At 61.3% G+C, this 14990-nt stretch overlaps 1 protein-coding gene across 1 annotated transcript; it reads right to left on the reverse strand.

The window, feature by feature from the left end:
• Window positions 1-1048: 1048 nt before the first annotated feature.
• Window positions 1049-14303, reverse strand: WNT2B (Wnt family member 2B; the record flags this gene model as incomplete). The annotated part of the gene is made up of 5 exons (XM_084275961.1): window positions 1049-1319; window positions 1751-2015; window positions 2400-2677; window positions 4256-4476; window positions 14140-14303. 5 exons carry the CDS (start codon window positions 14301-14303, stop codon window positions 1090-1092), a joined length of 1158 nt encoding a protein of 385 aa, XP_084132087.1. The 3' UTR covers window positions 1049-1089.
• Window positions 14304-14990: the final 687 nt, after the last annotated feature.

Here is a 14990-nt window from a genome sequence, read left to right on the forward strand (position 1 = left end):
TGGGGGGGAAAGGACCCCATGTGATGCCTATAGGGGGCTGGTGTCTGTGGGTACCTATGGGCTGAGGTGACAGCTGATGTTTGGGGTGCTGGGGGAAAGGCCTGGGAGCTCACCCACCCTCTGCCACTCTGCACACTGTGTCCCTGTGTGTCCTGGCAGGAAGGGCTGCCCTGGGCTTGGTGTGCTGCACGCCAGGCTCTGCTTCCTTAGAATCAGCTGATTCCTGGGGTGGGGGGTCTGTGCCTCAGGACCATGGGTGGGGGGCTGCCAGCTCGCTCCCGCTCTGGAGCAGCACCCAGGCAGGTCAGGATTTAAAGAGCAAAAGAACATTGTTTTCTGATACAGGTTTATAATGAGTTTTGACTTAAAATACTAAGCAGTATACGCAACATACAGGTGGGTTTTACAGAGATGCCCTTGTATCTGCTGACTTCAGAACCTACCGGTACGGTCACAGGGGGTTTGCTTTCTCTAGCCCTCGTGTCTGCCAGCATCTCGGGCCGGCCCTTGTCTCAGAGCAGTCAGTCAGGTTTCAGTTCCAACTCACAGCTCTGCTGGCCCCTTGGCTGGGGATGGGGAGAGGCCTCACGCTGGCTCCACTCAGGGACACGCGGGATGGTGGAACCACCTCCCGATCCACAGCACCCTCCTCGGGCCTCGCAGGAGGTAAAAGCAAGACTGCTTTCTGTTGGGTGGGTTACTCAGGACTAGTGTTTTTTGGCTGGTGAAATTTTACTGCAACGTGAATTCTCTGGGGAGACACAGGCTTCCTCAGCCGCCGCATCCCGGCGCTCGGTCCCTGCCTCCCAGTCCTTCACGAAGAGACCAACGGGCAGCTGCCATGTCACAGTTTGAGGGGACTGCAGACTCCTCCTAGGCAGGGGATTCGTTTTTGCTGAGCAAATTAGAGGGGCCCCCACAGAGCCTCCTGGGAAGCGCAGCCCTCTCTTCCGTGCCTTGCAGAATGAATTAAATAAAAGCCATGCAGGTGAACCACCGCTCCCGGAGTCCCCCGGCCCGCAGGGCGCAGGGGTGAAACGTTGCCGGGGGTGGCAGTGGCTCCTTTCCCTCCGCGCTCCCTCCGGTTGCTCAGGTCTGGTCCAGCCACTCGGCCCGTTTGGGCGCTTTACACGTGTGCACGTCCACAGTGTCCTCGCACTCCTTGCAGCGCACAGCGCAGCACCAGTGGAACTTGCACTCGCACTTGGTGACGCGGGTGACGCGGGTGGTGTCGTACCCCCGCCCGCAGCACATCACCTCGCAGCCGTCCGTCCCGCGCGACATCTTGTTGCACACGCGACCGGCCGTGCCCAGGGAGCCTGGGGAAGGAAGCAAGAGGGGGGTTAGGGGGTTCCCTCGCCATCCTCTTCCTGTGGTGTTAGGGGGGGCAGGGTCTGGGCCACGAGGCTACAGCGGCTGTTAAATAGTGTTTGTCACAGTGGTGCTGCGGTACGGGGCCATGGTGTGTCCCCCAAGTGCTGGGGAAGAGGTTGGGGTGCCTGCGCTTGCTTTACTACAGGCAGGGGCTGTGGTGTGGGCAGCAAACCTAGCTGGGGGGGACATGGCTGTGGTGACCCCCTGTGTGGTCCCCTCCCCACACCCGCTGCTGCCAAGAGCCAGAGGGACACAGGGACAGGATCTACACAGCCCCTCTGTGCCCGGAACAGGGTTCTGTGGGTGTCCTGAAGCAGCCCTGTCAGGCTGTGGGGCAGAGCTGCCCCTGGGCAGTGCCTGGGGCTTTGGCCTTTACCTGCTGACTTGTCCATCACGCAGTAATCAGGTGAGTTCTCAAAATACACCAGATCTGTTTTTGTGGGCTTTCTGAAGTTCTTGTTGGCCACTGTGAAGCCAGTGCCATCCTGGTTCATGGTCACCTGGATGGCCCCGTTGTATTTCTTCCTTAGGTAATCCCCCGTTTTCCGGAAATCTGACATGGCCAGCCAGCAGGTCCTGAGCGTGCAGGAGCCACTCACCCCGTGGCATTTGCACTCCAGCTTCAGGAAGCGCTTCACAGCCTGTGGGAAGAGGGATGGGTGAGGACTGGTGCTCACCCTGGGCACTGGGCATCATCCCTGGGTCTGCTTATCCCTGGTGCAGCTTTATCAGCCCTCCCCTGGGCAGGACTAGGCTCCTAACGGGTAAGGGATGACGCATACAGAGGACCATTCCCATGGTCACCGATGCCAGTAAGGATACCTGGGGCAAAGGTATGTGGGGTCCTGCCCGCCCCATGGGGCATTCCCTGGGCAGAGCACACAGGGAGGTGTGGGGAAGGCAGGGTGGCATCCTGCCCTCGGTGGGCACCCAGGGCCCCCTCCCATGCCCCAGCTGCTCCCGCTGCCCCTTCCCCTGCTGGGAGGTCCCAGTGGGACAGCAGCTCGTCTGGGGGCTCCACTCACCATCCTCCCGCAGCGGTTGTTGTGCAGGTTCATCAGCGCCCGGGCATCCTTCACCTTCTTCTCCTTGGCGTCCACGAAGGCCTTGGCAAACCGGATCCCATAGTTGATGTTGTCGCTGCAGCCGCCCCAGTCGAACTCCCCGCGCTCGTCCTTGGAGCGGCCCCTCTTGAGCGGGTCGCAGCTGCAGGCCTTCAGGTCCCCTTGGCTGCAGGCCCGCGTGATGGCGTAGACCACGCCGGCCGAGGAGATGGCGTAGACGAAGGCGGCCTCCCTGCTGCCTGCCAGGGGAAGAGACGGGGATGGGGAGTGAGTGCACCGGGCACCTGCGAGGGAGTGGGACATGGTGCTGGTGGCTGGAGGGACAGACTGTCCTGCACACAGGTAAGTCAACCCAGTCATCTCTGCCGGCCACGAGTCCAGCCTTGGCTTCCCTGTCACCTATTGGGCTAAGAGGAATGCTGTGCCGAGCCTTGGGCTGGGCAGCTCAGGGTGCTGGGCCGCTCTCAGGGCTGCCCAGCTGGTCCCCATGCTGACCCATGGCTTGGGGGCCGTGTGGGTGCCCTTCGGCCGGGGCTGCCTCCCTCCCGGGGTGATGCTGAGCGCGGGAGCTGGCGGCAGCTCGGGCCGGGCTCAGCCTTCCCTGCGCAGCACAGCGTGCCGCCTGCTAGTTTATGTCTCTGGTTCGAGTTCACAGCTGGTTTTATAATGCTGTAAAAGAAGCTGCAAATCAAAACCACGTTCGTCTTCATTTTGAGAGCCTTTGAAAGCAACTTCAAAGGCAGCAGAGCTCTCCTTGGGCCCCGCAGGACGGGGCTGTGGCGAGGAGCTTTCACCATTCCCCATCCTGTGCCGGGGAGGATGCGTGCGGGAGCAAAGGTGCCATCGTGGGGCTGGATCAGCCGCAATCGCGCAGGGTGCAGCATGGCAGGGTTGGGTGCTGCATCCTGGTGCTCACAGCCCCCTGCTCCAGCCAGGCTCTGGCTTGCAGACTCTGCTGCTTGTTCGCCCTGCTGGGCGGCTGCCCCATCCCCCCACCAGCTGGGAGCAAGCCCCCCCCCTTCCCCAGCTCCCACCACAGGCGCTCACATGTCCTCCATATGAGCCGCTCCTGGAGAGTGGGATGGCTCTTCCCAGCCGCCTTTGATTTGGAGGCTGCATGGCTGGACGCACCCCAGCGCGGCGCATCACGAGGCGCAGCAGCATCTGTCCCGCAGCACTGGTGCCTGTGTGGGACTCATGCCGACTCTGCTGCTGGAACCCTGTGGGGGGTGGCTGGAGCCCAGGATGCTGCTCCAGCTCTGGAACCACTCCTGTCCCCATCACACCTTTCCTCTTGGCAACTCAGGCACATCCCCACTCGCGTCGTATCCGTCCCTCACCTGGAGCGGGCAGGTCCCTCCAGGGCAGGGGCTGTGCCCAGCCATAGGCACAGGGCTGGTGGCTGTGGCACAGCCACGGTCCCCTCCATGCTGGAGCGCGAGGCCAGGACCGGAGCGGCGGCTCTGCCTTGCCTCCCTTGCCATGCGAGGGAACAGCCAGTTCCCACGTGAACCGCTGAGTCCTGGCCAACCCTGCTCTCCAAATATTTATATATCCCATTACTGTTTACATATGAGCCTGTTCTCTGGAGGTGTCTCCTCCTTCCCCCTTCTCCCCCAGTGCTCCCCCTGCTCCATCTCATCTGGTGCAGCTATTTCAAACGCAGTGCTCTGCTCCCATTACTGCTTGATTAATTTACAGGGAAAGGCAAAGCTCTCCGGAGGGAGTAATCCAAGCCACCGGGCACAGCAGCCCAGCGAGACTCTCCCAGGGAGACGAGGCACATGGCGCTGGGATGGGGACAGGGCAGAACCTACTTCGCAGCATGACCCGGCCGAAGACAGTGTGGTCCCGGTCCAGGGTGCTGCAGTTCCAGCGGTGGTGCCGGAACTGGTGCTGGCACTCCCGGATCCACTCCTTGGCTCCCTCCCCGACGGACTGCATGATGTCAGGGTACCTCTGGCACAGCTGCCGCTGCTTGTTCACCAGCCCGGGGATGTTGTCGCAGATCACCCTCGCGCCCAGCGCCCCGATGTACCTGCGGGAGAGAACGGAGCCGGGTTACCAGGCTGCCAGCATCGGGGAAGGTACAGGGCTCTGGCTCCCCGGGTCCCCACCCTGGGTGGGGGGGTCTTTATATTGAAGTCCCCCTTTCCCTCTTTTCTTCCTGGCCATGTCAGCTTGGCTCTGCTGAGGGAGGCTCCATGCAGCATCCCCTCAGCATGGGGCATCCAGCAAGACCTGCCTGGTGCCGTGGTTCAGCTGGGTGGGATGCAGGGACAGGGCCCTGCTGAGCCACCGCAGCCACTGTGCTTTGGTCTTTGTGTTTAACGAGGGAACCCCAAGTTTTACCAGCCTGGGGTGGGTGATGCTCTCCTCTGTGCACGCGTGGCTGCGGTGGGGAGCAGGGGTCCTGTGGAGCCCATCTCCTGTGGGTGCTGCTGGCCCTGGGAGCCTGAGCACTGTGAGCTCCTGGGGCCGCAGCCGAGGAACTTGCTGATGTGCAAAACCTCTCTCCCGCCCTCTTCCCTACATCCTGGCCCTGCTCTGCAGCCTGGCGCTGCTGAGCACAGCAGGATGGAGCCCAGCTGAGGCCAGCATGGCCGGCGCTGGCTCTGCAATGCTTCTGGCCCGCACGCTGTCTGGGAGGACAGGGGTCTGTGGCACAGGGATGTGCTGCTCAGGGAGAACAAGCTGCAGGTTGCTGCAGTCCTCACTCGCACCCTTATCCCCAGCTCTCCAGCCTTCCCTGTGCATCACCTGCACTGGTGAACGTTCCTGAGTGCTCCAGGGCTGGATAACTGGGAGAACTGGGCAATGGCTCGCCCCCTGCCTGTACCCTGCCCGCATCCCAGTCCTCTCCTGGCAGTGGTGGGGAAAGGGCAGGAGCTGGAGCAGCAGGACAATGCATAAGTCTGTGGGAGCTTGGCTGAGCCCCACAGGCAGCCTTCCACGGACACGGGGGGAGGGACCCCAAGCTCTGCCCCGCGGCCTCACACCAGCCCCGGCAATGGCGGCAGCATGGAATTTTCCATCCCACTGCAGGACGAGGGTTGCTGTGGAGCTGTGATCCTGGCTGGAAGGGATGGATGGGGTTTGGGTGGGATTCAAACTTTTCACCCCCCTCAAGACTGGAACGTTCCTTCAGTGAGGTTAAAAGCAGCGAGGCTGGGCAGCGCTTCATTGTCTGTGGCCGCATTCCGTCGCTTCTGTCAGCCCAGCAGGCTCAGGAAAGCCCTGCGAGCGCAGAGCAGTGGGAGCTGCTCCCTTCTTATAAAGTATTTTGTTTAAACGCTGGCAGAAGCACAAGGTCATCTCAGGCTGGAGCTGAGGATAATAAACCCGGTTCCCCACGGCTCTGCAAGCCCCAGCTCCCAGGGCCAGTGAGCGTTTCTTTCACAGGCTCGGTCGTCAGCCTTTCGTCCTGCAGCGGGGAATGAGGGAGATGCTGGGAGCTCTTTAGGGAAGACACAAGCCAATGGGAGCTCATGGAGTGATGCTGGCCGTGGGTGTTTGACCCCTCGCTCGTGCTGGGCTGCAAGACCGGCTGGCTCCTTCCCAGGGTGAGCATCCTGCTCTGGGGAAGTGCGGCCAAGTACCCCGGCCCTAAGCTCCTTCTGCCCAGCCTGCCTGGTCCCAGCAAGGACTGGGATGGCTGGTGTGGCCCTGCCCGCGTTGCTGAGAGCTGGGATGCTGCTGCCAGGGCCAGTGGTAGCCAGAGCATCCTTTCATCAGAAGAGGCTGCTGGGAACAACGGGCAAGGTAAAGCGGTGTCCCCCCACCTCAAGCCCTCCCCCTGCCCCCCTCCAGCCCCATGGAGCTGGGACACTGCTCTTTAACAGTGGGCAGTAAGCGGGTCTGGCTTTGGGATGCGGCAGAGGAGCTGCCTTGGCCAGGAGACCCATCAGATAATGCACTAACCCCATCCCCTGGGAGACTGAGATCAAGGGAAACCCTCCAGACAAGATAAACACCAGGCACTCCCTTCTTCACACCATGAGCTAATTACTTCTCCTTAATTCTCCTGCCAAATACCCAGATCAGAGCAAACACTATCAGCAGGAGAAAGTGGAAGGAGAGCAGAAGGCGAAAGGCAGCGGCCGCCGAGGGAGCACCCCTGTCCCAGACCCTGCCAGGGCCAGAGGCCGTGTCTGCCTCTGCTTGTGGCCATGAGAAGCAGCACGATCCCTGCGGTACCGACAGGGTTCCATTGGAGCTGACGGAGCGAAATCCACCACTGCACAACAAGGGGAACCCCCTCTCCTGTCGTGGAAAGGCTGTGGGTATCTCAAGATCTTCCATGTCATGAGAAACACTCCAGTCAGGTCCAGGGGCTCTGAACTGGGGTGAGATGGGGAACATCAGAGACTTCTGCCAGGTGGAATTTCAGGAGAAACCCCAAACCTTCGTTCTGAACCGATGGAAGGATCCCTTCCCCTTTTTATTTCAAAGAATCTGTGGTGTTTGCAGAGCACCAAGCGAGGAGACACGAAGGATGTTCTGGGAAGTCACCTGCTGCCTTATCAGAACTGTGTTTTAGAGACTAAAGTCTTGATGGAAGCGGCGGATCTCTGCAAGGTGCTGGGCTCCTGGGGCATCGGCACCTTTACAGCTCCTGCTGCGTCCTGGACTCGTGCTTCGGGAGGAGAGGCAGGAGCAGCCCACAGCCAGGAGGAGCTGGGCAGGTGTTAGTAGCTCCGTGTGTGAGGATAGCAACGCCTGCCCTGCCAGATGGGGTCCCAGAGGGTGCTGCCCTCACCCAGTGTCAGCAGAGCCAGCATCCCCCCACTGAGGGCAGGGGTGCTCACTCGGATGGCAGAGCCACTGGCACCGATCCCTCCAGCAGCCTTTGCTGGCGCAATGCTGCATCATTTACTTCTCACAACCACACACAAGCCCCAGCGTGCTGGATTTCCCGTTCCTCCCAGAGCTCAGCTGCCAGGAGGTGGGTGTGAGCTGCGGTGCTGCGGGAAAGGCCGTGCTCCCACTCATGGTCTGGACCTCTGCTCCCTCCCTTCCCCGCTCCCAACCGCCAGCCAGTCGTACAAAGCAGCAGAGCCCAGAGTTTGCGGGTAGCAAGGGCGAGTAGAGCCCAGGAGGTGATGGAGGCGAAGCAGCGCTCCGTGCTCCCTGCCAACCATCCTCCTCCTGCAAGCACACGGCCCCGCGGCCGCAGCCGCCGGTGCAGCCAGAGCGAGCAGCAGCCCGGAGCTGGGATGCGCTGGGGCAGCAGGAGACAACCCTCACATGTTGGCTCCCAGTTGTTTTTCTTGTTCTGAGAGTCTGCTGACTTCGACTCGTGTAAACATGGAGAAACCTAAATTGCTTCTAAGATAAACATGCAAATCAGAGGCAGACGCATCTATTTACTTGGCAGCGTGTGTCCTGGGCTAAGCCCCTTGCAAGGCTTGCCTCCGTGCTGGATGTGTCCCGCTCCCGTGCTTCCCACGACAGCCTGCCTGGCTTCCCGAAGGGCTTGTGGGCTCCTCAGGATGCTCCTGCAGAACTGTGGAGCCTGTGTCACGTCTCTGCCCCCAGCTGAGACCACTCTAGGGGAAGTCTGAAGGGCTGCGAGCCTTCCCGCTCTCCTCTCCAGACATCAGGAGGGGATGCCCACAGTTGTGTGGGCTGTGAGTTCCTGGGATCGGCTGCATCTTGTCCCGTGGGACAGCCCCCAGTATGCCTCTCTGCTTCTCCATTCCTGCAGTGCTCAGGGATCTTTTGCTGGATCAATGAACTGTGCTTTGGTGCTGACACAGCCCCCAGCTGCTCCTTGTGGGACCAGTTCTGCTCTCAGTCCTGAGCATGCTGTGTTCAACCACGATCGCCGCCTGCCCCCTTGTCCATGCCAGGTGAAGCATGGCCTCTTCTGACCCGACCTGTGCCCATGAGGACATCTCCAGCCTCTTCTCCAGGACCAGCACTAGGGTCAGTGGTCCCCATCTCCCTGGGTGAGCCTCTTGCACCACCCAGCCCTCAGGTTAGGGCTGGGAGCTTATTCTGCACAGGGCAGTGTTGCTGCTGGCTCCTGCTCCGAGAGCTCCGCTGCTGAGGTTGAGATGAGAGTGTGGTCTGGCTTCTTGGTGGTATCAGAGGCTTCTGGAGTCCTTCCCCTGGGAGAACTGATTCATCTCCCCATCGCTCTCATAACCACTTTGATAGTCCTGACAGATCAACTTGGGAGCCAGACTGCCTTGGCTTCTGTTCTCTTCCCATCCCATTGAGTCGACAAGGAATCTGTGTTTTGGCGGGAGGCTGGGAAGCCCTAGGCAGCTGTTGGAGCCACCTCCTTCAGATAGGACCAACTCCAACCTCCCTGCCTGATAAAGAGCAAATTCCAAGGTGCCTGGCAGCGTCTCACCTCCTCGAGTTCCTTGCATACTTCCAAGGATGCTGCGCTTCCCTTCCTCTGCTCTCCCTGGCTGGGGGCAGACAATTTATAGCCAACTGCAGAGCACTTTTGGGTTGCAAGGTGCTATAGACATTTGAGATATTATTTTATTATTATAAACCCTGAGTATTTTATTAAGCCCCACTGGGAACGGGGCCATCCTGGCCTGCTGGAATTGTTAACGCCTCGGAATGATTAATAGTCCTAATTTCCTCACTTAGAGCCACTACTCTGTATGTTGAGAGTGTTAGTCTCACTTGAGTAATTTTTAATATCATAATGCTGGGCTGTGACCAGTGCCAGTCAAAGTACGTTCTCCCTTTCTGCCCTGGGATCTCTGTCTCTGTGTGAGGCTTTGCTGGTGCATCTTCTCTCTAGTGGGGGCTGGAAACCAGGTTCTGTTCTGCTTGTGGTGGTGCAGAGGTGAGGTGAGGTATGGTGTGTGCAGAGGATCTGGGGGCAGCAAAGCCCCCGAGTGCCCGGGATGCCATAGAGCCAGAGGAGGGGAGAGGGAGGGATGTTATCAAAGCACAGGGAGGGAAGGACTCGGGTGCCTTCCGCAGTAGCAGCCCCATCCCGCTCGGTGCAGCTGAGAGCTGCTCCCCACATGCCATGATGTAAGAGTAACGTGCAACCTGCCCATCAAGAATCCGCTTCATCCTGAGGTATCTGTCTTTTTTTTTTCCTCCCAGGATCTCAAAGTGCTTTGCTGAGATGCAGGAGGTCAGACAGTCACCAGGCATGAGGTCAGACAGATGATGCTCCTCCTGTCGCATCGTGGGTGCTGAGGGTGAGCTGCTGGGGCAGAGCCTGAGCGTCTCCACAGGACTGAGCCCAGAGAGATGCTCTCATGGTGGGCTGCAGGCACTGCTCAAATCCCCATCAGCACTGGGAAAAGCTAATGAGTTTGGAAGAGCAGCAGGACTTTTTCTCCTGCTTTTCTTTCTAAGAAAGATTTCCTATAGGTGAAAGTGACCCTAATGAAAAATGAACTAAGACACCCAATTAGGATTATTATCATGGTGCAGAGTGACTGAGAGAACACATCTGTTCAAGACGCCCCAACCACGCACACCAGGGCTGCTGCAAGGCCACAGGGTTCAGTCTCCATCACTCTGACGTTACTTTAGAACTGATTTTTCAAAGCCGGAGCTGCGGAGCGCGGGGGGTAGAGACTTCCCGGTCACTGACCTGCGGCTTCTATTGCCATGCAAAGCGCTCCGCAACAACCAACCTGCAAGCTCCCCGCCCGTCCCCCGAGCGCTGCTGCTCCGTGTCGTCTCCCCTTTGCGATGGCAAATCCCCCTGGCACCTCGGCTGCGCCAGCCCCGGGGCTGTGAGCGGGTGGGCGAGGAGCTGCCCCGCAGCCGGAGGATGGAGAGCCCGGAGCCGGTGCGTCTGCGGCGCGGGATGGCAGCGGGAGCTACAGCCCCGGGAACCGCCACGTAAGCTGCTCGACCCTCGGCTATAGCGAAGCCCTCCTGGGGGTCTGCCCTCCCGCACGGCCGGGGAGGGGAGCCAGCGACCCCCCTGCACGCCCCACAGGGTTACACCGGCTGGCTGCGGAGCTCCTCCGTGCAGCTGTCTTTCCCTTGGCTTAATTTCAAACATTCCTATTGATGCTATTTCCCCTCCCACACACCTCCGTGCGATGCCTGTCGTGGCTCGATTTTTTCCATCCCTCTTTGTGCCCACCCGTGGCCAGCGCCGGTGTCACAGCCGAAACGCACAACAACCCCCTTAGAGCCACGGCTGGGGGAGCACCTCTCCTTCCTTCGACACCCCCCCTGCACCTGCCGTGGGGTGGGCACAGCCGAGCCCTTGGGAAAGGAAGGGTCCCACACCAGCTCCAGGCGTTGCATGGGGACCACGAGGGGCTCTTCATTTCTCTTGTTGTGAGAACACAGACCCCCTTCCCCAGGCAAGGAACAGGGCTGGGATGTGGTGGCTGGAGCATCCCCAGTGCCTGTCCAGGCATCGTGCCCTGGGGTGCGGCAGCTCTCCCCAATACCCCCGATGCCTTGAGGAGCCCACGTGGCCGTCAGGCCCCTGCACGCTCCCCGACCCACGCCCAAGCTTGTGTTCGTCTTCCTTCCCCAGATTTGTTTTATCTCTTTGGGAGCCTGATGCCTCCCATCTGTTCCGATGCCAGATGAAATTAAATATTTGTAGTTTCCAAGGGCTGTGGTTAGCAATGCACAAGCCAGCTAACGAGGGCTTGGTGCGCCCCAGGGCTGGGGGGGTTCACGTGGGCTCGCAGGCGAGCGGGTACGTGTGAGGGTGGGGTGCTGGGGTGGGTGCTCGTAGGGCTTTGTGTACATTTCTCTCTAACCAAACCTTCCATTTCAAATGGCTTTCCACACCAGAGCAGCTAGCCGGGCTCTCAACAGCGAGTAAACCCTACTTAGTTATTTACACCGAGTTTGTTTATTGCACAGTTTGTGTTTATAAGCAACGTTTGCCTAATCTTCCAAATCTTCCAGGAGGAATGTCAGAGGCCGCTTTCGGGGCCCAACGTCCCCTTGCAGCACACCCAGGGCACAGCCCTGCCCGGCACCCACCCAGCAGAGCCACCGTGCTGCCCTGTTCCCCCATCCCCCTGTCCCCCATCCCTGGCCCTGCCCGGGGTGCTCAGGGCAGTGGGATTTGGGGACTTTCCCGTTGCATTCTTTCTTCATTTCCGCCTGGGTTTCAGCTGGTATTTTGTTGCTAAGTTACACTCTGCAGTTTGGGAGCCTTTCCGCACGGATGCTGCTCCCCACGGCCTGGCCTGGCCCAACGGACTCACGCCAGCCTCAGAGCCTGGACACGACCACGCCGGGCACAGCCCATCCGCTCTGCCCACCCAAAACCTGCTCCCCACACACACAGAGGCACCCACGGACACTTTCCCCAGCCCCAGAGTTCGGCGGTTCCCGGCAGCGCTGCGCGGGCCGTGCCTGACGTCACTGAAATTAATAATCTGCAGTTGTTGAGGAGCAGCACTTGGTCAGTAAGTTCCCTTTCCACGCGCTGCCACCAGAACTGACCCAGTTTCTCTCTATTAATCTACTTCACAAATCAGCTCTGGAAATGAGAAGCATTTCCTCCATCGCCACAAGTTTATTGTGTGTGAATCCCTGCAAGAATTTGGCAATAACAATAAACATAAGGAACGATGATGCACCACCAAATGCATTTACTGTAATATCAGTAGTGCTAACGATGTGCTTGGAAAACCTATGTAAATCACTGAATAACTTTTTCCCCAGCCCACAGCTGGCTGAAACCGCTCTCAATAGAACATCCATCCCATCCAAACACGCTGCTGTATCAGAACTGACGCGGCCGAGCGGCGCTGGCTTCGGCAAAGGCTTTTCTTAGGAATGTTCTGGTCCACAGAAGAGAAAGCAGGACTCAGAGTGTGAACCCGGGAGTTTAACATTTGCTTTCTGATTTAGTTTTAGTTACTCGAGGTACCCCAGACCACTTCTGCTGCCAAAAGCATTCCGAGGGGCTGCCCCTGCTCTGCCTTCTGCCTCCGGAGAGGAGCTGCCAGCCAGGGAGCTGCTCTGCAAGCTGAGAACACAAGAGCAGCAGGAGCTAAATCTAGCTTCCTCTGAGCGAGCCACAGCTACCGAGACTGAGAACGTGGCTGGGTTTCCTTCTGTGCTCTCGGAATTAAGGCCGACACCACAGCGGGGTCATCGTGGGGAGAAGCGGGGTACAGCAGCACGGAACGCTGGTGTTTCCCAGAGTCTCCCCAGGGAAGGAGTTTTCACCCTTCAGCCAAGGTCCGAGTGAGTTACAGGAGCTGCCCAGCTCGGAGCTGTGACTGCTCCACACCCGTCCTTCTCCATCCACTTCACCCCACACTCCCCAGCCTCCCTGATAACGACGTGAAGTCACCTCACTTCTCCTCTGCCCTAAGACCCTTCCTCAGCTTTTAGTGTTACCGGCACCATCACCTTGCCGGGGTCGCCATCGCATCCCATCCCTGCCTGTCCCGACGCGTGGGGCTGGAAGCCGTGCCAGCGCTTGCATCAACCTGCTGCTTGCCCACGGCCACTCGTCTGCTCGCCCAGGGATGTCAGCTCCCAGGGGCTGCCCAGGCTGCACAACCCCCCCAATATGTCCAGTAACACCACTGGTCTCACTGGTTTGTGTTATACATGCCACCTGGGCTCCCCACTCCCCAGCCTCACAGCTTTTCTGATCACCCCCTCACCCTGGGATCGCTCTCCCAGGGATGCCAGTGTGGCCGTGACTGCCACACGCCCAGGCGTGCTCTCAGACACTACCAATACTTGCATTACCCACACGACTACCAAGTGCTCCGAGCCCTCACAACGCTGCTGAGGAATTCCAGAAACCCCGGCTGGCTTTCAGTGTCAGATGGGATGGATTTGATGGAGTTGTGCTCCATCCCCTGCCATGCGCCAACGAGGATGAGGTTGTCATGGCAAATGGTGTTTTCCACAAGATTAGAGAGGACTTTTACAGGGTGGGGGCACTTTGAACTTTCCTGCAGCAAACTATTCTGTTCTCCGGCGTTCCTGAGCTCCTGAAGCAGCGTGGGGTCGCCCGGAGAGCTGCAGTCCCTGTTTCCCTAATTCTCTCCTCCTGCAAACGTGAATTTTCCTTGTTGCAGGAACCGAGGCAGGAGGAGACTCGTCTCTAGCAGGCTGGCGCTTCCTACGGCATCATTCCCACCAGAGACAGAGCCTGACCGTGCCCAGCTGGGGGAGAAGGGCAATTTGCTGCCTCACGAGAAGTTACAACCCAGGTGCGGAGGCAACGCCGCAGCCCGGGGGATCTGCGAGCTCCGCCGCGCCTGGGCAGCGCCGGGGGATCCGGGAGCCGCTGCCGCTTCCCCGCTCCGAAGGGCTAATCCTGCTCCCCGCCGCCGCCCCGGGAGGGATGGCTTTTGGGGGGTCACGGCGTGTGGGGCTCGGGGAGCTCCCGGCGTGTGGGGGCCGGCGGGAGCCGGGGGAACTCCCGGCCCGGGGGGCAAACGGGCGGCTCTGGCGCTTTCGGGGCGCGGGGTGTCCCGGGAACACCGCGGTAGCTGCGCCCCGGGGAAAGATCCGGTACCGGCGGTGCGGGGGAGGGGAGACCCAGCAGACGGAGCATCCCGACCGGTCCCCGGCGGCTCTCGCCGCTCCGCTCGGGGCTCCCACGGCCGCACGTCGGGCGCTGGGCTCCGGCACTGCGGGACTCGCTGCGCCGCTGCCCCCAGCCCCCGGCCGGGTATCCCCCTCCATCCCCATCCCGTCCCGCCGGCGGCTGCCCTGGGCCCGTCGAGGCGGCGGGCGCGTCGCGGGGACTCACCACCACGAGGAGTCGGCGCGGGGCGTCAGGGCGAGCAGGAGGAGGACGAGGGGCAGGCAAAGCCGCGGGGCCGCGCCCGCCGTCCGAGGGAAGGCTCCGCACTCCGCACGCCCGGGGGCCAAGGCAATCCCAGGAGACGCTTCCAGGCGGTTTGGGCTGAGCATATCTCTCCGGGGCGGGGTCCAGACGGAGAAATGACCGGGAGGGGGGTCCTGCCCGCGCTCCCCTCGGGGGCACTGCCCGTCACGGCCCCGCGGCGCGGCTGCCGGCTCCGCGCTGCTGAGCGAGCCCCGGCTGGGCCCCCGCTCCCAGGCGCATGCTGCTGCGCGGGGGGCGGCGGGGCAGGGCCGGGCCGGGCGGCGGGGCTCCCGGGGGGTGCCGGGCCGGCGGGCTCAGCGCCCCCCGAGCGGCGCGGGGCGGGCGGCGGGGCCGGGCCGGGCCATGGAGGTCCTTGCGCGGAGGGCGAGGACGCACTGGGGATGGGAGCGCGGGGGCCGCGGCCAAATATTGACAGCGCCCGCCGTGCTCCGGGCTCTCATTGGGCAGAGTCAGAGGCGCGGAGCCGCCGCTCCGGCCGGACCGACCCCCACCTCCCCAAGGGCACGTCGGACAGCCCCCTCCGGGCTCCTGCCCACCGCCGGCGGGGCTGCCCCCGCCGCCGCCGCCCCGCCGCGCACCGCGGCCGCTCCCACCGCCGCGCCCGCACCCGCGGGGACGCGGCGCGGAGCCGCCGGACGCGGCCGCCCCGTCGGGCCCCGCCCGGGGAAGGGGCGCAGCGGCGCGGAGGGATGCTCGGGGCCGGGGCCGCCGCCGGCTCCTCCCGCGCTCGCCCCGCCAGGTGTCACTGCAGG

This window comes from Gallinula chloropus (assembly GCF_964237585.1).
Source record: "Gallinula chloropus genome assembly, chromosome: 27".
NCBI lineage: Eukaryota > Metazoa > Chordata > Aves > Gruiformes > Rallidae > Gallinula > Gallinula chloropus.